This window comes from Frankliniella occidentalis, unplaced genomic scaffold, assembly GCF_000697945.3.
Source record: "Frankliniella occidentalis isolate FOCC.00 unplaced genomic scaffold, Focc_3.1 Scaffold26, whole genome shotgun sequence".
NCBI classification, from domain to species: Eukaryota; Metazoa; Arthropoda; class Insecta; order Thysanoptera; family Thripidae; genus Frankliniella; species Frankliniella occidentalis.
The window spans coordinates 818,527-839,918 of record NW_026267156.1 but is presented as its reverse complement, the minus strand read 5'-3'; the positions used below and the strand labels follow the sequence as shown (position 1 = coordinate 839,918).

The 21,392-nt window shown below is 50.3% G+C and overlaps 2 protein-coding genes across 11 annotated transcripts in view; one reads left to right on the top strand and one right to left on the bottom strand.

Moving 5' to 3' along the window:
• The window catches only part of LOC113203027 (tyrosine-protein kinase Abl), a 73,477-nt gene extending 54,797 nt beyond the window's left edge, over positions 1–18,680 (top strand). For 2 of the 10 annotated variants that reach the window (XM_052265406.1, XM_052265402.1), the window contains exons 2-14: positions 8,289–8,505; positions 9,036–9,577; positions 9,763–10,000; positions 10,900–11,115; positions 11,197–11,374; positions 11,468–11,639; positions 11,726–11,838; positions 11,938–12,083; positions 12,172–12,303; positions 12,387–12,501; positions 12,612–12,712; positions 13,575–13,918; positions 14,013–18,680. In XM_052265406.1, the coding sequence (XP_052121366.1) occupies positions 8,316–8,505; positions 9,036–9,577; positions 9,763–10,000; positions 10,900–11,115; positions 11,197–11,374; positions 11,468–11,639; positions 11,726–11,838; positions 11,938–12,083; positions 12,172–12,303; positions 12,387–12,501; positions 12,612–12,712; positions 13,575–13,918; positions 14,013–16,226 (4,701 nt within the window). In that variant the 5' untranslated portion in view covers positions 8,289–8,315 and the 3' untranslated portion in view covers positions 16,227–18,680. The remainder of the gene's footprint in view (positions 1–8,288; positions 8,506–9,035; positions 9,578–9,762; positions 10,001–10,899; positions 11,116–11,196; positions 11,375–11,467; positions 11,640–11,725; positions 11,839–11,937; positions 12,084–12,171; positions 12,304–12,386; positions 12,502–12,611; positions 12,713–13,574; positions 13,919–14,012) is intronic. The other 8 variants (XM_052265407.1, XM_052265405.1, XM_052265409.1 and 5 more) reach the window with 7 other exon arrangements.
• LOC113216969 (protein takeout-like) lies at positions 18,674–20,388 on the bottom strand. Its single transcript, XM_052265413.1, has 6 exons — positions 20,220–20,388; positions 20,029–20,124; positions 19,704–19,857; positions 19,279–19,418; positions 19,049–19,198; positions 18,674–18,970 (listed from the first exon to the last, which is right to left on the bottom strand). Exons 1-6 carry the CDS (start codon positions 20,281–20,283, stop codon positions 18,819–18,821), a joined length of 756 nt encoding a protein of 251 aa, XP_052121373.1. The 5' UTR covers positions 20,284–20,388; the 3' UTR covers positions 18,674–18,818.
• Between the last annotated feature and the right edge of the window lie 1,004 nt (positions 20,389–21,392).

Sequence of the window (21,392 nt, the reverse complement as noted above, 5' to 3'; positions counted from 1 at the left end):
TAAGTTTATTGTTTTACTTAGAATTTTAGGTATTTAGATTTGTTTATTTTATGATACATCATGTAGTTTCAGATAAACAAGATGTTATCGATAAAGCATCAAATTTTCTGTTCAAGCAAAAAAGTCAATCAGGAAACGAGCCTTTTCTATTTAAATGGCATTCCTTGTTTCAAAACGGAACTACTCATACAGAGACAAATCTTTTTTGTTACGAGATTGTCCATCAGGAAACAAACTTTCTTGTATTGAAACGACATCTTAACATTACAAGATGTTTGTGTAGGGATGGTACTTTCTCGTTGCAAATTTTAATCGTTCTTAATGAAAACAAATAATTTTGTTCTTGAACGGACAAGTTGTAAGAAAGTTTGTCGTATCCATACAAGAATTTTTAACAGTGTAGTCCTGTCCGTGCAGGAGGAGGAGCGGGATGACGCGTGTCTAGTTAGTCAGCCGCGGTGTCTGTGCGTGCGTGTGTGTGTGTGTGTGCGTGTACGTGACTGGAGGTGCAAAACAAACCCGAGTGCGATCGGCTCAGCCTGCTGAGCGGTGCGAGTTTCCAGTGCACGACGCCACGCCACCCCCCGCATGGCTAAGTATTGCCTTTTCCAGACAAACACACATACACAGAGAGAGGGAGTGGGGCGGGAGAGAGAGAGAGAGAGAGAGAAACAGAGAGAGACAGAGACAGAGAGAGGCGAGAAATGTGCATGCGGGGCGGCCGGAAATTTGTTCGCTGAGGTGGCGGCTTGGGGCTCCCGGTGGAGGTGGGTGACTCTGCCGTCGACAGTGATGGATCTGGTGTACACGGCCTGGGCTGCGATTCGCTCCGCACACTAGGCGTGCAGTGACTCCGTTAGGACTGCACAAACACGCGTACAGTCGTGTACTGGATCACTGTCGAATATTACCGTACCGGGGTACAGAAAAATTATGGAAGAAGTCGTACAATAACAAATTCAAGATTGTGTAAATGTACAAGCACTCCGTAGGTCGACTTAAAATGACGAACAAGAATGGGAACTTGGTGGGGTGGGAGCAGGTTGTACTCGTACAACACATTTTGTAAATGGCAAATTACAAAATATATCGTACATGCACGAGCATATATTTTTCACAGTGACTGAGTGAGTGCTGTGCAATGCGTGGGTTTTGGGTGTTTACTATCTGCTGAGGTGGTATGTCGGATTATCGACAGCAGTTGCGCTATATCGACGGGAGCGGTTATCGTATCGTCGCCCTCCCCCCAACCCATCTCTTATAACCGCGTCCCGTTCCCCCCGCTGCTGTTTTATGTATTCGGTACGCGAGCTCATATCGCCCCATACGGAGGAAAAGGTGTCGGTTCGCCTCGAGTCAATGGGAGAGTTCCCCTGTTGCCGTCCAGTGTGTGTGTGTGTGTGTTCGTGTAGAGCTGTCGAACACGGCCGGCCGAATCACTTACATGCAACAGGAGTATTATAGTCCTTAACGGTGGTGGGTGCCCCCCTCTCACCACACACACACACTCACACCGACTCTCCTTTCTTGTGGCGCGTCGTTACACCTGTTCCTGGAAACGACACAAAGCGGTAGCAATGGAGCACATTGCAGAGTACATTCGTACTTGGGGCGCGCGCGCGCGCACACACACACACACACACACACACACACACATCGCGATTCCGCCGAGTCTGGCCGGCATCGGAGAGCCGTGTTTCGCCGAGGCGTGCATCGTGCATTCGGTCGGCGCAGTCCCGTTCTCCCTCTCTTTCTCCCCCACCTCTCTCTCTCCCTTCTCTCCTTTCTCTCTGTCTCTCTCCCTGAACGCGGGGCGGTGGCGGCCGAGCATCGGAATGGCAGAGGCCGCCTTACCCTATGGACTCTGGCGGATGACCATACCAACTCCACTGCCATCGGCGTATTCGTTCGCCGATCGTAACGTGGCCACCCTGTGACCATACCCTACGAGCCTGACGGGCGCTGAATATGTAGATAAATGGCGACCAGTCCAGATCGGCATGAAAAGAAAGACCAATAATTTTCGCTGAATAATGGGAGGAATTTCAATGGCGGGTGCTTTTTAGTTCAGTGCTACATGTTTTTGGCAATAAATGAAAAATAGGAGGGAATCACTATGTATCCATATTTTAAACCAAACCTTAAAGTTTTTTCAACTTCAATTTTCTCGAATTTCGTTGTTTTGTGTTTTCTTTTCGAAATTTCTCATTTGGTGTTGGTGGCTGGATTTGGTGGAGAGTAGGTCCGACTGGAGCGGCTCTGGGAATGCGCTGGCTGCACCGCTATGCGGCGCTATGCGGGCGTAAGGTGCGGCGTGGGAGCTCCAGTCGTGTTCCAGCCGCGAGCCGCCTGGAGAACCTCTCTGGAGCCGGGAAGTGGAGAGAAAAAGAAGACGAGGAGGAGGAGGCGGAGGAGGGGGGCATTGTCGGCTGGCCTGGGCCGAGCCAGCCCGGGTCGGGTCGCTGCCCCACCGCCCCGCCTCCACCAAGGGCGTCCGCAAGGACGGAGGAGAGGGAGCTTCCCTGCGCCGCCCGCAGACTCCAGTCGCTCCAGCTCCACCGGGCGGCGGCCGCAGAATCTGCAGCGGCCAAAAATAATAATTATTTTAAAAAGAGACCGAAGCAGGGACGGCGCGCCGACCGCATTGTTCCACTTGATGCTGATGTTACTTTGTTCGATGTTTTATTCTTATTCTTCTGTGGATGCGGCGCGCAAGGGAAGGAGAGACCGAGCGAGCGTGGCCGTGGCCATGGGAGGCTTGGGTAAATAATAAATTCGCGTGGATGTGTGTGTGTGTGTGTGTATGTGTATGAGATGTATTAATTTTGGATTGCGGTCCCGGGGAATTCGTCGAGGACCTCTCTCTGTACCCTCTCCTCTCCGCGGGGCCCTCCTCCGACCAGCCGTCAGAGCGGAATGCTCGCCGGGCGGCCGGCGGGTGGCGCGGCGGGGCGGATGTGGCCAGTCTGCGAGCAGCAGCAGCAGGGGCACAAAGCTAATGGTCCAGCATAATAAAGCATCGGAGGACCGGACGGGACGGGCGCCCGACAGTTCGGCTGGCTCGTCTGGACCGAACTCCCTCTCCTCCCCTTCTCCCTCTCTCTCTCTCCCCGTCTGTCTGGCTGGTCTGGCCAACCCTGCGCCGTTCGCTGTTCGTTGTGTTGAAAGAGGCACGCACTACTGTACTTTGTAATTTTCGTCGCCTCGCCCAATGGCTCCATGTCCGTTTCATCGTCGCCTTTTTCAAATCATATGTTATTGTTATTGACTGTACTGTGACGACAGTGACGCAATCAAAGCCAAAATTTTCGCCAAGCCACAATATTTAGAACCAACCCGTGCCGCTTTAGCTCCGGCGTTTGGGAAGCACTTGCAAAACCACAACAACAACAACATGATTGCTGCCGCTTCTGCCCCAAAGTGTTTGGTCAGTGCGGTTCGGCCGCCGTACATATATGGGTACGGTAGATGTAAGTACGAGTCCATATTGTCGGGGCGGGCACTGGCTTGCTCGCCGAGGCCCCCCCCCCCCCTCGAGTCTCGGTGCGTGTCTTCCCTAACCGGCTGGCTGTACAGGCGCACCACCGTATTGTTCTCCTCTCCGCCGGCGGTATGGAATGCACACAACATCACTCCTCGGGACATTAGCGGCCGCGGGGCCGGCGCCCCGTCCGTCGAACACCATGGCTGTGGCTGCTGCAGCAGGAGCAGCAGGAGCAGCAGCAGCTTCAGCGTCATCAGCACACTCCAGACAATGCCATTTGCATAATGGAGCAGCAGCAGCAGCCGCCAGGGGCATTGCGGGGAAAATGGGGGAAAAAAAGAAGAAGAATTAGAGAGACGCGCGATAATTTTTTTCTTATGGGCGTCTTATTCTTATTTCTCCCACGGCTGACTGGAATGCGGTGGTACCCCCCCCCCCCCCTTCTTCTCCTCTCGGAGGAACAAGAGCGCGCGGAAAGAGCCCGGCGTCGCTGATTTTATTATTAGCAGGAATGTTATATATTATGCTTCTGTCGTTATTTTTAATGACATTTTCAAGAAAATTTATGGGCTTTGTATTTTAAAACAAATCTATCTTGAACGGCTTCTCCTGCACTGCAGTTGTTAGCTTTCCTCCTCTCAGCGGTCTCCTCTCTTTCTCTCCCCTCCTCTCAGCGGTCTCCTCTCTTTCTCTCCCTTCCTCTCAGCTGTCTCCTCTCTTTCTCTCAGCTGTCTCCTCTTGCTCTCCCCACCTCTCAGCTGGCTGACTCCTCTTGCTCTCGCTCCGTCTCAGCTGACTCCTTCGGAGTTCTCCCTCCCCCCAGCTGACCGGCGGCGCTCCCAGCCGGCCGGGGTCGGCCGCTCGCTCGGCGGTCTCCGCCTGCCGTCCGCAGCGCGGCCAGCCCGCCGAGCAGGCGGGCGCAACGGGGTGCCTACCTCCACGGCGCTCGGCCGCGGCCTTGCCCCGGACGGGGAGGGGACGGACGGGGAGGTCCTTGGACAAGGACGGCTGCTGCTGCCGCTGCTGCTGCTGGCTGTGTGGGCTGCGCGCCTCCACGGCGCTGCCGCTGGTGCGGTGGTGGGGCGCTGCGGTTCAGCCGGGCCGCGGGCCCCGCGCCGCCTCCTGCCTGCAGTGCAGTGCGTCGGCATGGCCGGCTACGGGCGCACGTGTGCCGCGCCCCACCTGCAGCAGCAGCAGCGGCAGCAGCAGGCCAAGACCCCCGCCAGGCTGGCCGTGCCCAGGAGGACGGCGCTCAGGGCCGCGTCCTTCCGGGCGGCCGTGGCCGCGGGCCGCGCGGCGCAGAGAAGCAGTGAGTGTTTACTCGTGCACACCGACGAGGCCGTCGGCCTGTCGAGGAGGACGACGACGACGACCACCTGGTTGGATCGATCGTCTCCATATTGTTGTTTTGGGAAGCCTCTGTTCTTTCGGGGCGGTCGCTGCTGCTGACATCAGAAACCCTTTCCTCCTTATTTTATCAAACCTGCGCTGGAATGTTTCAGCGTGCATCGTGCCGTGCCTGTTCTCTCTTTTCGCTTGTGTTTGGCGGTGTCTGGACCTGGGCCGGTGGGAGTTCTCCGCTCGGCGCAGGCCGGCGGCGGCAGCTCGCGGTTACGTGGCTAGGCAACCACGCACGTCCCGTTAAGGAGTTGATGTGGGAGCGTGCCCAGCTCGCGCTGCTGGCCCGACCGCCTCCATTGCACCAGCTCCACTGACTTCGTCTGCAATGTCTTCGAATTGAAACTATTTATATTTTCCTCTCAAATGCTTCCATGTTTTGCGTTGTTTTGGTTTTTACGTGCGAAAGGGATGGTGACACCCTTCGAATTGGTGAAACTTGCATTTTGGTATTTGCTGGTTTTGTTTCTCTTTTACGAAGACTTTTTCATCATGTGATGCCAAAAACGAATTTGCAACCTTTTATTTTATAACTTTGCGAGATTTGTCAGTCTTGTGGTTTTCTTGTCGTTTCCTCCCGTACCGCGTGGATGATGGCGATGGCGGTGATTGGGCGCGTGTGTCTGGACTTATCTCCTCCGCGATGAGCAACCTCTGGTGCGACAGGTGTTTGGTTGCGGAGCGCTGCGCCGCCGCCGCCGCTCGGGTTGTTCATGACTGTTCATGATGATACTCGCGCCCCGCTCCGGCTATCGGATCAAAGGGAACCTGTTCCGCGACACCAGAGGTACCTCGAGAGGTACCTCGAGAGGTACCACGCGGTGCGTGCGAGTTTGGTGCCCCCGCCGCGCCGGAAGATGGGGAGATGCGCTGCTGCCGTGTCCGTTTCATGGAGGGGTTGCCGTCGTGGCACAATGGCAAAATTGTGATGCATTCAACAACGCAAGTCAAAGTGACACGTTAAGAAAAGGTCATTGGAGACTTTTGGAGGCGCAAAGAAGGATCGTCAAAAATACGTCCACTTTCTTCCTTGTTTTTTCTTCTTCTGTGATTTATGCAGCAAGTTACGGGGAGCTCGACGCCTGCGATACTCGGGGTAGGCCACCCCGCAGTACACGCATGCACTGCAGGCAGAATGTTGCCTACCTATCAGGCACCATGAGAGCTTGCGCAGGCTGGATGAACTTAGGAATTTCGTAGCGGCGCATGACGTACGTGCTTTTTAAAGACGATCTCTAACGCACGTCGACTTTTTATAGCTCGCGCACTTTACTTAAATCTGGAATCGTTTTTGTATTTGTTTTAAAGTGAGAGTTAACACAAGCGATTTGCAGTGTGTAAGGAGCAGAGACAGACGTTTCGCCGACTCTCTTGACTCCACTGGCTTTCCTGGTGGGCAGGCCACGCGACAGACTCCGGTGGAGAAGAAGTCGGCGTCCGATGGCTCTGCCCTGTGTGTGTGCGCGTGCGTGTGTGAGCGTGTGTGTGTATCGTCTTGCGTGTTTGACGTTTGAGCGAAAGACAAGTGACATGTCGTCGGCAGTTGGGGAGAAAGTTGTTTCTGCCCGACCTTGTCATCCTTATTTCTGCATCGGGGACGAAAAGAGTGGTATATAGATGGGTACAGAGGAACAAGGGGAGGGGAGGAGGGGAGTGGGATCACAAAGTTTGACGACGAAAGCAAAACTAACAGAGGATTTATGTCTCGCTCTGTGTCAAACTTTTCGCTGCGCTGTCCAACTTTGGACCCGGAGTTGCGCCCGGTGCACAACCCTTGTGTACGGGCGACGGGCGTCTGCTCTGGGGCCCCAAAGCGAAAGAGTATTGTCCTACCCTGTAGTCGAGAGCTGGAGCCAGGCAGAATAAGCCTACACATCAAAACCAAATGAATGGAAAGCTCAAACTGAGATACTGGATCCGTAGATATTATTTACTAACCAATTAAAACTAAAGACGTTATTACCAGTTAATATTTATTATAACCATATACGAAATTAGGACCCCATAGAAAGTGTGAAGTCCGACGAAGTCCTATCCTATGCGTTTCACCATAGTAAAACCATCAAGGAAAAATTGGTTGGCTTAAACGTCGCTTCAACCACCGTTTTCTCATCTCTCTGCGCGCAGCTTCCTGCACCCGGACATGTAGAACCGCGTCCCGCCCGTTAGCTGCATTGCATCGGCAGCTGCGAGTGCACTTCAGCTGCATGCAGCTGCCGCGGGGCATCATGGGGGGAAACGGTTCGTCTGACGTGCCGGCTCAGTGGATGCCGACGACGGGCCATAGGCCAGTGTAGGCCACAGCTCGCTTCTGCAGCTGCCGACTGAAAAACGAAACGCCATATCCACACGCCGCGTTGCTGCGTGCTGCTGGAGTAGCTGACTATAGTCTTCGCTGGGAACTTTGCGTGCGCGAACAAACTGTAGCATACATCGCTTCGGGATTATTATTTTTTAATGGTTTTTTCTTCTTTCTCTTTTGAAAGTCGCGCCGCCGCCGCCGCTGTCTTTTAGGGGATCAATTAGGCCTGAGATTTGTTGGCGGCTAATTGGTTTTAGCGGGTCGGCATGACATCACCGCGGATGGGACGGGTGGGGGGGGGGATGTGTGCGCTGGGCAGCTCATAGCGGCAGGGCTGGCTACCTTTTTAATGTGCTGGTGCTGGTCGTTAGAAGGGGGCTTGGGTGTTTCCCTCTCTCTCTCACTCCGTCCTTAAAGATGTTATCCGGGCGGACTAACTCATGGGGTTATTATACAACTTAGAGGAGAGAGATATATATGACCGGAAAACCGGTCCCCGTGCTCTGCCCTGCTCTCCATCGCGCCCGCCATCTCCGACATCGTCGCGTCGCTCGCTGGTCCAGCATGGCGTGTATGTGTGTGTGAGAGAGAGAGAACGGGAGAGATGGTCATGGAGAGACATATTTGTGTGAGAGTCTGGCGGGCCAAGTTCTGCTCTAAAAACGAGCCCGACTCGGGACTTGTGTGGTGTAGCACGACTGTGCAGCATCCTTTTAGGGACCTTGTTAGTTGGAAACTAACCACCACTACTGACTACTGTACAAAGTATACACTGTAGTGGGCTGTTCCGTCCTTTCCGGAAAACTTTTGTCTAGTTCGAATTTTGTGCGAGTCTCTTGCAAACCATTATAATCACCCCTTGTCACCACGATTATTCCGCCACGATCAAAACCTCTTGTGCATGACTGCGCTCACTGCGAACGTGTGAAACAAAGTGTACTGTACCGCCACCACCCGAGGTCACCAGCCGGCGGGCAGCAGGCTCCTCCGCCCCTGCGACCCCCACGTCGGCGCGTTGCGCACGCCCGGCGGCGCACCCCCGCATCCCCTCGCTGCCGGCCCTCGCCAGTCGTGCTCACCTCCCCCTCCCTCCCCCTGACACAGCGCGCCGAGGCATGCAGCGCTGACGAGATGCTCACGCACCTGGAGCTCATGTGCGCGGGGCTCCGCATCCGCGTCAAGAAGAGCAGCAAGCCGGAGCCGCCAGGCGGCGGCGGAGGAGGCGGCGGTGCCAGCATCCGCCCCGTCATCGTGCACCCCCAGCTGCAGCACCTGCAGCTGCACCAACAGCTTCACCAGCAGCTGCACCGGCGCCGGAATGGTGTGTGTCTCGGGTGTACTACTGTAATGAGTCCAAAGTTATAGCTGGCTGCATTTCGCCACAACAACGCCTTGGTTCCAAACGTCACACCTCAAAGCCCCATATTCGGTCTGCAAGTATATTTTCTCTCTGGTGCAAGTGCAGTAGGCGCGGAGGAAAGTAGCGGCGCGGGGCGGCGCGCGAGCTCCGCGAGCTGGAGGGTGGGTGAGGAGGGTGGTGGGCAGGCGCCCCGAGGGTGGGCCGCTGCTGCCGCCGCGCGCCGGCCGGCGATCGATGCCCCACCAAGCGGGCCGACACTGCCGGCACTCACCCGCCCCGCGCCGCCCCGCCCCGCCCCCGCAGCGGGCGTGCTGTCTGGCGCACTGCTGCAGCACTCCAAGCATGCCGGCATGCAGCAGTGCTTTGTATATAATGACTGCCGACATGCAAGCGCGCGCCCTCCCTTGAAGTCCCCTAGCGTTAGCGTCTCCCGGAGCGAGTCTTTGAGCGCGCTAACGCTAACCTGCCTGTCCCCCTTGTTCGTGTTGCAGAAGCCCTGCTGCAGAGCCGGCCGCTGCCCCACATCCCCGCGCTGCCCACGGGCGACCCTCCTGGCGCGGGGGCGGCCGGGGCCGCCGGGTCGCCGTCCGGGTCGGCGCCGTCGGCCGCCGACTGCCTCGCCCGTTGGACGTCCAAGGAGAACCTGCTGACCCAGGAGGAGGACTCGGACCCCCAGCTGTTCGTGGCGCTGTACGACTTCCAGGCGGGCGGCGAGAACCAGCTGAGCCTCAAGAAGGGCGAGCAGGTGCGCATCCTGAGCTACAACAAGAACGGCGACTGGTGCGAGGCGCACTCGGCCGGCCAGGTCGGCTGGGTGCCGTCCAACTACGTGACGCCCGTCAACTCGCTCGAGAAGCACTCGTGGTACCATGGTCCCATCTCGCGCAACGCGGCCGAGTACCTGCTCAGCTCGGGCATCAACGGCAGCTTCCTGGTGCGGGAGTCGGAGAGCTCGCCCGGCCAGCGGAGCATCTCGCTCCGCTACGAGGGCCGCGTCTACCACTACCGCATCAACGAGGACACCGAGGGCAAGGTGAGCAGCGCGCGGCACCATACCCACTCGTAGGAGTGGCAGCCCCTAGACCATTTTTTTCCGGAAAAATTGGAAACTTTCCGAGAAAAAAATAGGAAAAAAATAGATATTTTCCCCAAAAATTCTTTCATATACTTTTTTGGAAAATTAAAATCTCTACTCACTGTTTTGATTGTCCTGTTTAGGTCTACGTCACGACGGAGAGCAAGTTCAACACCCTGGCGGAGCTGGTCCACCACCACTCCATGCACTCCGATGGGCTCATCACCCAGTTGCTGTACCCCGCCCCCAAGCACAACAAGCCGACCGTGTTCGCCCTCAGCCCAGGTGGGAAATCGAGTCACTGCCCCCAACAACACCACAACACAACACCCTCCTCGTTTTCAGCCATCACGGCGTTCCTCCTGGCATTTGCGTCGACAAGTTAGTCCAAAGAAGCGAGTGAACAGATTTGGTTTTTCGTTTGCCGTCTTTGTGGATACTCACAACTTGCCTGCATTTGCCAGCTCATTTTGTTGATTTCATGTGGTGTATTTACCCGCATCCTGGAGACAAGTGCTTCCCTTTTTGGGGTCAATCATATTTTGTTTGTCCAACAGTGGGGGTTTCTGTGGAGGAAAACCTCTTACTTCTTACTTTGCAAAAAAAAACTAAACTACCACTGCCTTGAAATAATTAAGTTTATTTTCTGTTCGCCTATAATATTGGCTGCATGCCTATCCATTTCATTTTGTTGACCGTACATCATGTATAGGCACTTTTTACTATTCCACGAAGTTTGGCAGTTCGCCTCTAAACAACTGATACCATACTGCAACTGTCTGATTTTATTTTATATAATAACACTTTGCTATCGCTAGCTTCCACCTGTTAAAAAAATCATTCAAGTTCTACTCATCTTGTACTCACAACACACACTCATCCCTGCCTTAGTACATAAGTTAGTCATATTTCAACACATGTTCCACTCCATGTGTTGTTCCATTTAATCAAGAAGCTCTCTTGAAAGCAAACAGCTTGCTGTAAACTCTGCTTTGAAGCATTTACTTTAAGATAGCTTAACATATCCAGCCACAATAATCACTTTTCTATTACACTTTTATAATTACATATCTGATTCCTCTGTGCTGCTGTTTGCTGATTATGTATTTACATTTTCTAACAATATTTGTGGCTTTGTCTTATGTTAAGTTTAATGTCATTAACAAAGTTGCTTACAAATAATTCTTGCCTTAAGGAGTGTTTGTTTTTCAAATTCATTGAGTATTTCTGTTAAATGTACTCTAATAATTAATATTTATTTGTTTATTCCTTTGATACAGAACCTGATGAATGGGAAATCAATCGAACAGACATTGTGATGCGGCACAAGCTTGGTGGTGGTCAGTATGGTGATGTTTACGAAGCTGTTTGGAAGCGTCACAATATGACAGTAGCTGTAAAGACATTAAAAGAAGATACTATGGCTCTAAAAGACTTCTTAGAGGAAGCTTCTATAATGAAAGAAATGAAACATCCTAATCTTGTGCAGTTATTAGGTTAGTACAAATTTGTACTCGATTGGTTTTTAGTGTCACAGTCTCACAGAGGCCCTCATACTACATGATGTAATGTTACAGGTGTCTGCACAAGAGAACCTCCTTTCTATATTATAACAGAATTTATGAGTAAAGGTAATTTATTGGACTACTTGCGAAATGGTAACAAAGACCAAATCAATGCTGTTGTTCTCATGTACATGGCTACACAAATTGCAAGTGGAATGAGTTATTTAGAGAGTAGATCCTTCATTCATCGGTAGGTTTCTAAATTAAGATTTTTCTTGAAGAAGTGATTGTATTTATTATGAATTGATGTAAGAACTAAGCCAATTTGTCCTCCCTAATTCAGCGATCTTGCGGCAAGAAACTGTCTCGTTGGAGAAAATCATCTAGTTAAAGTAGCAGATTTTGGCCTGGCCAGATTGATGCGAGATGACACCTATACAGCACATGCTGGTGCCAAGTTCCCCATCAAGTGGACAGCACCTGAAGGGTTGGCGTATAACAAATTTTCAACCAAGGTTTGTATTTTGAAAATTCATGTTTTGAGCATATTAACCAATCACTTACGGTATGTAATAACCTATTATTCCATTTTTCTTTACAGTCTGATGTGTGGGCTTTTGGTATTTTATTATGGGAAATAGCCACTTATGGAATGTCTCCTTATCCTGGGGTGGACCTTACTGATGTTTATCACATGCTTGAAAAGGGATATAGGTAACTACTTCAAATTTCAGTTTTATTTTCATTGTATTCTCTTTTATATTTTTTCTAACAACTATTAAAATGCCTTTCTCTCTTCCATTGAAATTGTAGAATGGAATGTCCTCCTGGGTGTCCTCCTAAAATTTATGAACTTATGAGGGAATGCTGGCAATGGGTTCCTGGTGAAAGACCAACCTTTCAAGAAATCCACCATGCTCTTGAAAATATGTTTCCTCCAGAATCAAGCATTATTGAAGGTACAGTATCATCACTGATTTTATGCATTTTTTTCTATGCAATAAATAATAGTTGCCTGCAAATCCAAATTGATTTTTATTCTTTCAGAGGTAGAAAAAGAACTCCAAGGAGCAACTGGTAGTTGTACTACTCCTCTGATGTCGTACAAAAAACCTCATGCTGGTTCTACTGGCAACATCCATGGTCTTGTAGTGTTGGCTGACCAAGCAGCTGCTTCAGGTTCGAACATGCAAATCAATCTGTACAACACACATCAGTACTATTGTTGGCCATGGTTTTAACAGTATTTGATCTGTTTCCAGATGCATCAATGGGAAAACTTAGTACTTTTGGTGGGGGCAAAAACAGCATGGTTCAAATGAGACGACCAACAAATAAGAGAGGGAAGCAGCCCCCTGCTCCCCCTAAACGAACAAGGTATATTTTTGATTGGGGATATTTTAAGATATCGTCATTTGTATGAATTACTGTCATGTATAAATTGAATTATGTAATCTTAATTAAAAAATGTTACTTTGATATTTCAGTTTACTATCATCCTGCAGTTCATTCCGTGATAGCACATATGCTGACCAGGACCACCCTGATGATGCTGCTGAACTAAATGGTATAGATGACATTTTTCAAGGTATCATTTATTTTTATTCTAAGATTGCCGTGTGCTGCTTAGCCTGTTGAAAACTACAAGCTGCCTGATGTTGCGCCTGGAGCACAAATCGTCTTAAAATTCACGGCATGGTTTCGTCATTGTAAATCTGATCAAAAATCTTGAATTATTATTTTTTTATACTGCCATAGCATAGGTTTTCATCAATCACTTTGTAGTCTGTTCTTAAAACTTCTTTAGAATTTTCATATGTCAAATTTTACGTAGGCCTACCTATGACAACTATTTAGAAAACAATTTCAGAAAACTACCTTAAAATGTATGATTAGCAATGGAACACAAGGCACAACCTAATTATTTTTGGTAGATAATACTAGTAACATTTAAATTGAGACATTAATTTAAACACCTGCATATTCTAAATTGAGAAATTTGATTATCAAAAGCATGCAACCTAATTTCATAACTAGTAGATTATGTACCCAATTTTGAGCGCATATGATGATAACTTACTAATTTTGTGTAGAAAAGAATTTATAACAATTTTAATGGACTGTTGAGTGACAAATTTGATTTTGTTGAACTAACATATTTTTCTTAATCTTTTTCTTGTTGTCTTGACACCAATAACATTATTAGCTGTTAGGTATATGAAAGTGTACACATTTTGTATGTGCACCCCTTAAAACTAATCGAATCTTAGTATTCCAAACTGTGTGTGCGACAGTTCACGGGGAATTTCTGCGCACTTGTGTTACTTAAAGTGTTACTTAAACACGTTTTTTCCTAAAAAGAAACTGGGCGAGACTCCATTTCATTCTTCTCCAGTATGTCGAAAGTCGCGATGACACGCCGTCTAACTGTGTTCCCTTCGTTCGCGCAGGCATCACTCGGGACCTGCAGAGCCTCACGGCGAGCCAGAAGGGCGACAGCGAGAGCGAGCTCCAGGACCAGACCCCCGACACGGACGACTCTGGCGCGCACTCGTACACGGACGGCTCGGCCGCCACGGGCGCCTTCTTCCCGCCGCCGCCGGGCTCGGGCCCGTCGGGCTCCAACGCCTCCACGCCCGTGCTGGGCGGCTCCACGCTGTCGTCCTTCAAGCGGCAGCCCGCGCAGCAGCCCGTCATGGGCAACCGGGCGCAGGAGCAGCGCGGCAAGAAGTCGCGGACCTACCCGCCCAAGGAGGCGCCGCAGCCCGGGGCCGGCGGGGCCCAGCAGCAGAAGGTGCGTTGGGGGCAGTTCGGGGCAGTTTCTGTTCAGTGTCGTGACCCTGCGGGTGTTGACGGACGTAACATGGACGGATTTGTATTTTCCGCAGGTGCAGGTCGCCGCCCTGGAGGTGCAGAACGTCAAGAGGGCCATCAACCGGTACGGCACCCTTCCCAAGGGCGCGCGCATCGGCGCCTACCTCGAGTCGCTGCGGGTGAGCGGGCTGAGCGTGGAGGGGGAGGGTGGCCAGGAGGGCGCCGACCCGTCAGAACAGCCGCAGGACATCACGGTTAGTTCTGTCACTGATCTGCCCGCCTCTCGGCGGACGGCTGGTTCTGGCTCGCCTCGAACCGGCATCCGCACTCAGCCGCAGATGATTCGAAGCAATTCGTCTGGTGGGTTCCAGCCCGGATCGCCGACGGGCAAGTCCCAGCGAAACAACCGCGCCCGCAACGACAACGTGGGCTCGAGCCTGCGCACCTTCCGCAGCAACTCGACGGCGGCGGCCGGCAGCCACGTGGCCCACCCCCAGGGCAGCCCCAGCCCCTCGCGCTCCGTGCAGCCCACCCTGGCTGACCTGGAGTTCCCGCCGCCCCCGCAGGACCTGCCGCCCCCCGACGACGCCTACAACTCGTCCAGCCCCGAGTGCCGCAAGCGCATCGGGTCGCTGCCCAACGCGGTCCCCGCCGCCAAGCCCCCATCGGCGGCCTCGCCGCGGGGCGGACGGCGGATAGGCGCCAGCATGAGCGTGGACCAGCCGGTCCAGCCCATGCTCTCCACCTTCCACCCGGGCCCCGCCGAGCCACTCTGCGACGGCAGCGACCTGGATATCAAGGCCGGCGACGTGAGCAACCCCGAGCCCTCGGTGGAGGAGGCGAGCTTTCGCTTCGGTGTGAGTCTCCGTCACCGGGAACCGTCGACCGACTCGTGCAGCAGCGCGCGCTCCGCCAAGAACGGCGCCAGTGGCAACCCCCGGCCCCGGGACAGGCCACCCAGCCCGCCCTCGCCACTTCCCCCGCTGTCGCCCTCCACCCACGGCGACGCCTCCCCTCTGGACCCCAGCACCCCGAGCGACGACCCCGAGTCGGACTCGGAGAGGAAGAGGCCCTTCAAGAGCGCCATCCCCGGCATGAAGGAGATGCTGGAGCTGAAGCTGGTGGCCGAGATCAAGGAGCGCGCCAGTGGACGCGTCCGGGACTCCCCCGTCAGCGAGCACCACTCGGGTGCGCTGCAGGACCCGGCCGCGCGCCTCGTCGCCGAGCTGGCTGCCGAGGTAGCGCGGGAGGAGCGGCAGGCCAACTGCAGTCCGCCCGAGGTGCGGCCGAACAAGGGCCAGGGCCAGGTGTCGCCCGTCGACTTCAAGGCCAACCTGAGGAAGGTGGGCGCCGGCACCAACAATGTCGACGGCAAGCTGGACGGGACGCCGACGGGCTTCAAGGCGCAGCTCAAGAAGACCCCCGAGACGGTGGCGACCAAGAAGAAGGTGGAAGAGGTACAGGAGAACCCTGGCCCGATAATTGATTTCAAATCACGCCTCCGGAAGGTGGATGGCTCCAAGGCTGACCTGGACGAGGACATGAATGCCGAGAATGAGCAGGGTGGGGAAGACGGCGATGATAAACGCCGGAGCACCGGAAGTATTAGCAGTCTGAAAAAACTTTGGGAGACCAAAGAGAATGAGGCTGGGAAGGAGGGCAACTCTGACCAAATCAGCCCCAAAATGGCCAACCGGAACAAGCCTGAAGTACCTGCTCGCAGTCCTCAACTGGGCAGTGGAGGCGAAGAGCAGGGCTCTCCCGAAGAGCAGTCGAAGAATCGGGGGGAGAGGCGAGTGTGGCCACCTCAAGCCGAAGACAAACCCGTCGTTCCTACGAAACCTGTTGTTCGTCCTGCCAAACCAACAGTGCCACCTCCAAGTACTAAACCCCCTCTCCTTGCCATTTATGCTACTCCTGTGATGCCACAAAATGACTCTGGTCCCTCTAGTAATGGGACTGTTAAAAGTGAAAGAGACAGTATTCTAGAGATCTCTCAAGCCTTAGAAACAAGTTTAACTTCTCTCAAATCAGCTCCCTCAGTCAGTACGTCAAGCTGGCTTCAACTGTCAGATAAGGTGGGGCTTATGCACACCTCGTGTATGGGTTACGCTGATTCTGTGGGCCCACCACATGCGCGTTTCCATTTGCGAGAGCTGCTGACGCGACTGGAGGCGCAAGCCAGGCAATTGCGATCAGCAGGAGCTCGAAACTCCTCAGAAAACTCCAGACTTTGCACTGAAGTACACAATACTGTGAAAGATGTTGTGAATGCTGTACAAAGATAGGATAATTGACTGTGAGCTAGAATCTGGGCTTACAGATTGATGTGAAGAGTCTAAGTCTGCCATATTTCTATTGTGATGGACAATGGCATGTCTTTGTGTTACTGCTCCCTCCAGTCTAGGCCGTTCTAAATTATGTAAGTTCTTCATGTCAGATATGACAAGCGCCTTCCTTCTTCTCTTCCATCTGTCAACTCTTTTTTTTCATTATTTATTATCTATTTTTTAAAAGGTGTTTTAGTGAATGAATTTAAATTATACCCTTTTAATTCTTGTATATTTATGATTCTTTCTGTTTCTGTCTTTTTCCTGAGGCTAAAATATGCACTTACTGCATCTCATCACTCTTGTTTCATTAGTCATCTGTAAATATGTGTGATCTATTATGCAAGTGTGTGTTTGAGTCATCTCAAAATTAATTTCATGATGTGCCTATTCATGTACATAAATTGCATAAAATAGGCTACAACTCTCCCATTTTTTCCCTTGTGCGTCAAAGTTTTTAATAGTAGAGTTTTTATTCCGAAAGTAGCAAGGTAACTGATGCTTAATTTCTCACAATTGGGAAAGACTAGTGATCCCAGATGTTTTAATCAATTAGATGAATTCAATGAAATCACAGGAACTGTTATTGAGCCTAGAACAGCTTCCACAACTGGCTGTGAATGAGTTTTTGTACTATCATCCAGTGCAAGTGAGTTATTAGAAAGTTTAATTCATCTTGATGATTGAGTAACTATCTCCTCTTGTGCATTGTGTGTGCCATTAGTCAAGTATTTTGTTTTTACTATTTCCTCTGGAACAGCATGTATCATGCTATAGTTTGTGTTTCAAACCATAATGGTTTTGATTTCTCAACAAATAGACGTCTTTAAGTGTTTTATCATTTAGAACTCGTATTTTGCTACAACCCATTTTTGCATATAGGTTTTCTGGAATATTTTCTCTTCTCTAGAAATTTATCTTCTATCGTGCTTTGCGATGAAGTAGGAAATTCATGTACGTGTATCTTTCTATCCAGTGAGCATATATACATATTCATTCTAAGTGATGAACCATCATTGAAATTTCTTGAGTTAACCAGTGATAGATAAATCCTACAATAGACAATGGCCAGGGCTGTTGGAATGTCTATTTTAGGATTCATTATAGTTGTACATAATAATGTGATTAAAACTATGCGGACTGGAGGGAGCTACAGGTCACGTGTCAAATTACATGTAGCTGGCCTGCTCAGTCGAACCAATAATGTGTATGCTAGTCTTTGTTAACATATTGTACAGAGAGCTCTAGGCTTATATTTACTCATTTTACTGAACGCAGGGGAATCTCAACAATTGATGTGTAATTTAGAAACATTGACTCCAAAGAAAGTTCTTGTGAAGGTGTTATCAGTAGGTTCATGTCTTATTTGCTGTTCTGTTCGGCCTTGGTGCCCCTGCTGTGATGCTCTCTGCTAGAACAATTGCTCTGAGACTGATGAGTATTGTTGCTTTCATATGAGGTTCGGTGGTTGAGGGCTAAAAAGCTTTTGTAGTGAAAGCTATATTGTGAGGAAGCAAGTTTGTACTAAAATTGTTGTCATCTGAATGTTTTGTGTTATTAGGGAGCTTTCAATTTTAAGCTGGCTTCCTAGTCATTTTACCATTAATATTTTCATACTTTCCTATTCTAAATTATTTGTGCTTCAGGTGATGATTAAAATTGTTGAGGTTGAAAATTGTGATGATGAATTGCAGGACGGTGAATGTAACTGTTTTAAGTAACAATTGTACAAACTGCTTCCACCAGAGCCTAATGTGATTTTCCACTCTCCCAGTGAATGCAGCAGATTCGAAACAATTGAACTGAATACTGTACTTGTTATGCCTTTTAATTTTATTATCATTTTGTCAACTCTTAATGCCGAAGAGTTTTGTTATAAGTTTCCTCTTACTTTAATTTATTTTAAATTTTTATTGTGATTTAAGTGCATACTAAGTTGATTTAAGTATGGGAAAGTCATGAGTTCCTTGGTTTTCTTATTGTCGGGCCAAATGTGACCTTTGCCACATGAATGATTTTGTTTTGTAGTATTTAGAATTCTTGTATTCATGGCTCAATTGGCAGTATTTCGTGAACAGCAGATTTGTAATTTTGTATGTGTGGAAAGTGAATGCTGTGACGAATGACTTGAAGTGGGATTGGGAGGTGTAAGTCATTAACCTTCTCTAAATGGTAAGGTGTGCAATATAATGCACACATATAAATACACATATATGAACATAAATATATTTTTATTTAAGACAAAATATTATTTCAGGCTTTTTGTTAATTTTATTGTTTTTGTTGTTTTATAGTGTAGTATGTTATTTTGTACAGGTATCGCAAGAATGTGTTCCTTCCTATAGATATCTTTTGACCTGTCTGAATGTTTGTACAATTGACAACCTCAATAAAATGATATGTAGAACACTTTTGAAAGTCTATTTATTGTGCAAAATGTAACAAAATCAATAGTTACACATAAATAGGTTGAGAGACCTCTCACCTAAGACACACAAATCCTTATTATTGTTAATTTTTTGTTTTCAAGGAAGCGGTGCGTTGTGAAAGTTACGAAAGGAGTAATTTATCAATGGGTACTTTAGAAAATATCCTATTGGTTATTTCCCTAAATGCTATCCCAAAGGCATCTTGGATGGCAGGTCTCAGTTCCAGGAAAATTTCCCTCCAGTTTTCATTGAGGAAAGTGTTCATATTAGCACCTGCAAAAATAAAAATAATATTAATTATTTTATTTGTATTAAATCAATCAACAGATCATAGAGTACAATGGTACTTACTGAGCTCTTTATTTCCATTAAATAGATTGTCCATTCTTATTTTGAGAAGAGTTGTGTCCAAAAGAAATTTAAAGTTATCAACAGAAGCATACCTAAGACCGTCTTTAGTCTCATCTTTACACACAAGGTCAACCAGTGCAGTGACATTTTCTAAAAATAAATACAGAGACATGGATAAGAGGTTTTCAAAGTGAAAATAGATTCACAAACATAACAAAGGTCTAACTTACCTAAATTAAGTTCACATTCACCCTCTCCCTGAATAGGAAGGACCAATACTTTGCCATTGATCTTGTACTGTCCCTTGAGGGTGAGTCCCTCAGCTATATCAGCCTTTCCAGAAAGATATACAGGCGTTTTAAAACTTGCCCTGAAAGTTGAAAAATATAAATGGCTCAAAGCCTACAATGCTAAAACAACATAAGGGCTAAATTGAGAAGTACTGTGATGGAGGACTCCAGTATAAACAAGATCCGTCAGGGGGCAAAGAAAAAACAAAGAAAAACAAAAAACTTTATGGTTGCCTTTGATCAATCACAGCTCAGATGAGTTTTTGTTTCCTGGCTGATCTTCCTGCTCTCCTTCTTTACTCTGCTGAAGTCCTCCATAAGACATTTCTGACCACGTAGGTATATGACACCCTTGGGCGACGTACTTGACACTTTCAGAAGCCACCCGAGCGTTTCTCAGACCGTAGATGTTGAGGTCGGTGAATTGCAGGTCGATTGAGACTGGTCCACTACCCTGCTCGATGACCACCTTGGATATGAACAGAGGATCCAGGGGGAACACACCGAGTTCCCGGGCACCTGGGTTCACCGAACCAATGTGTAAAGTAATGGGGGACAGTCCTTCTCCGGTAGAGAGCATAGATGGTACTTCATAGAAAAGGGGGGGGGGGGCGAAGTAGGCAACCTTGCGTTACTGAGCGGGTCCGCCGGGATGCCTACCCACCAGACGCCCTAGGCCTGAAGACTCACCGTTCGCGCCCAGGTCCGCGAGGGCGACCTCGATGGCCTCACTGAGGCATTGTTCGAACAGCGGCTCACCCTCCTTGCACCTCTTCCACGACGCCGCTGGAACAACGCGGGGAAGGATTAAAGCGTACATGTCTGCTTGATCCGGCTTTTCGTAAAGGGGGGTCGGCTTGAGCGTTGAAACTCATACTCACGCAACGTTTTTGGGGCCGCGACCGCGGACGCCGCGGCCACACAGATGAGGAGCACGACGCGCATCTCAGCCCAGCGACTCACTTTATGAACAAAGAACTGCGCCGGCGCTCGGACACTCCTGAAGCTTTATACCGGAGAGTGCATCAGAGGCCTCCCTCCCTACCACCAGTCGGAGAGGCAGTCGCCGCGCCGGTAGGGCATGACAGTTTAGGCAATTTTTATTCTGCAGCCTGAGACGGACACTCAAACGTCCAGTGACCCGCTCCGCCTCGCGAGCCCGGCTGCTCAAACCCGTTTCCGCGTGCAGGACGGGATGGGGTGGGTGCACGCACATCCTCACCTGCAGCACGAGTGGCCGGCGAGTGCGCGGTCGAGAGGCGCGCCAGGCATGCGTCTCGCTCGCACCAAGTCGCCAGGGGGAGACTCTTCAAGGCCGCCGGGTGCAGCGAGGGAACGACCTGCAGTGCGCGCGCGGTGGAGTCCGCGCGAGCCCGAGTGTTCCTTCATACAGCGGCAGTTGATCGGCGGGTGCGGGCTGCTCCACTTACTAACTACTACCAATAAAATTTATTTCGTGCCACCCGGCAGGGTTCTGTTCTCCTTCTAGCAACCCTTCCCTCCAGATTCAGTAGCCCTGAAATCTGCTCTTATTCTCTTGGCTCGCTTTCTTAGACAGTCCGACAGTCCCGCCCCCAAGACTACCAGGCTACCAGAAGGCAATGCCTCCCCCCCCCTTACCCACCCCGATGTATAGCACAGGGCTATATTTCTCAATATAGAAATTAAATGCTGTAAATGAGTTTCCCCACACCTGACAATGTCGGCTATCTGGGGCTGTCAAAATAAGACACGGTTTGGCCGACCGACCGACCGTCAACCTCGGAACGACCAGGACGACTGAAATATCGTGTTCGGTCGGGGGTTTCCTCGCACGCTGAGTCCAAATCTGGTAGTGCCGGTGTCGTCCGGGCCCCCGGGCCCGGGGACGTCATTGGGGTGGGGACCTCCCGAGCACGCCGATGACACTCCCACGACAAATACGATTCGGCTCCAAACGTCGTGTACCTGGGCTGGTGCATATTTCTTAAAAGTCGCCTAATATAATTATTATTAATAGCAAATCGCCCATAATAGTTTATTATCCTGATCATTTCACTATTGTCACATGGCAC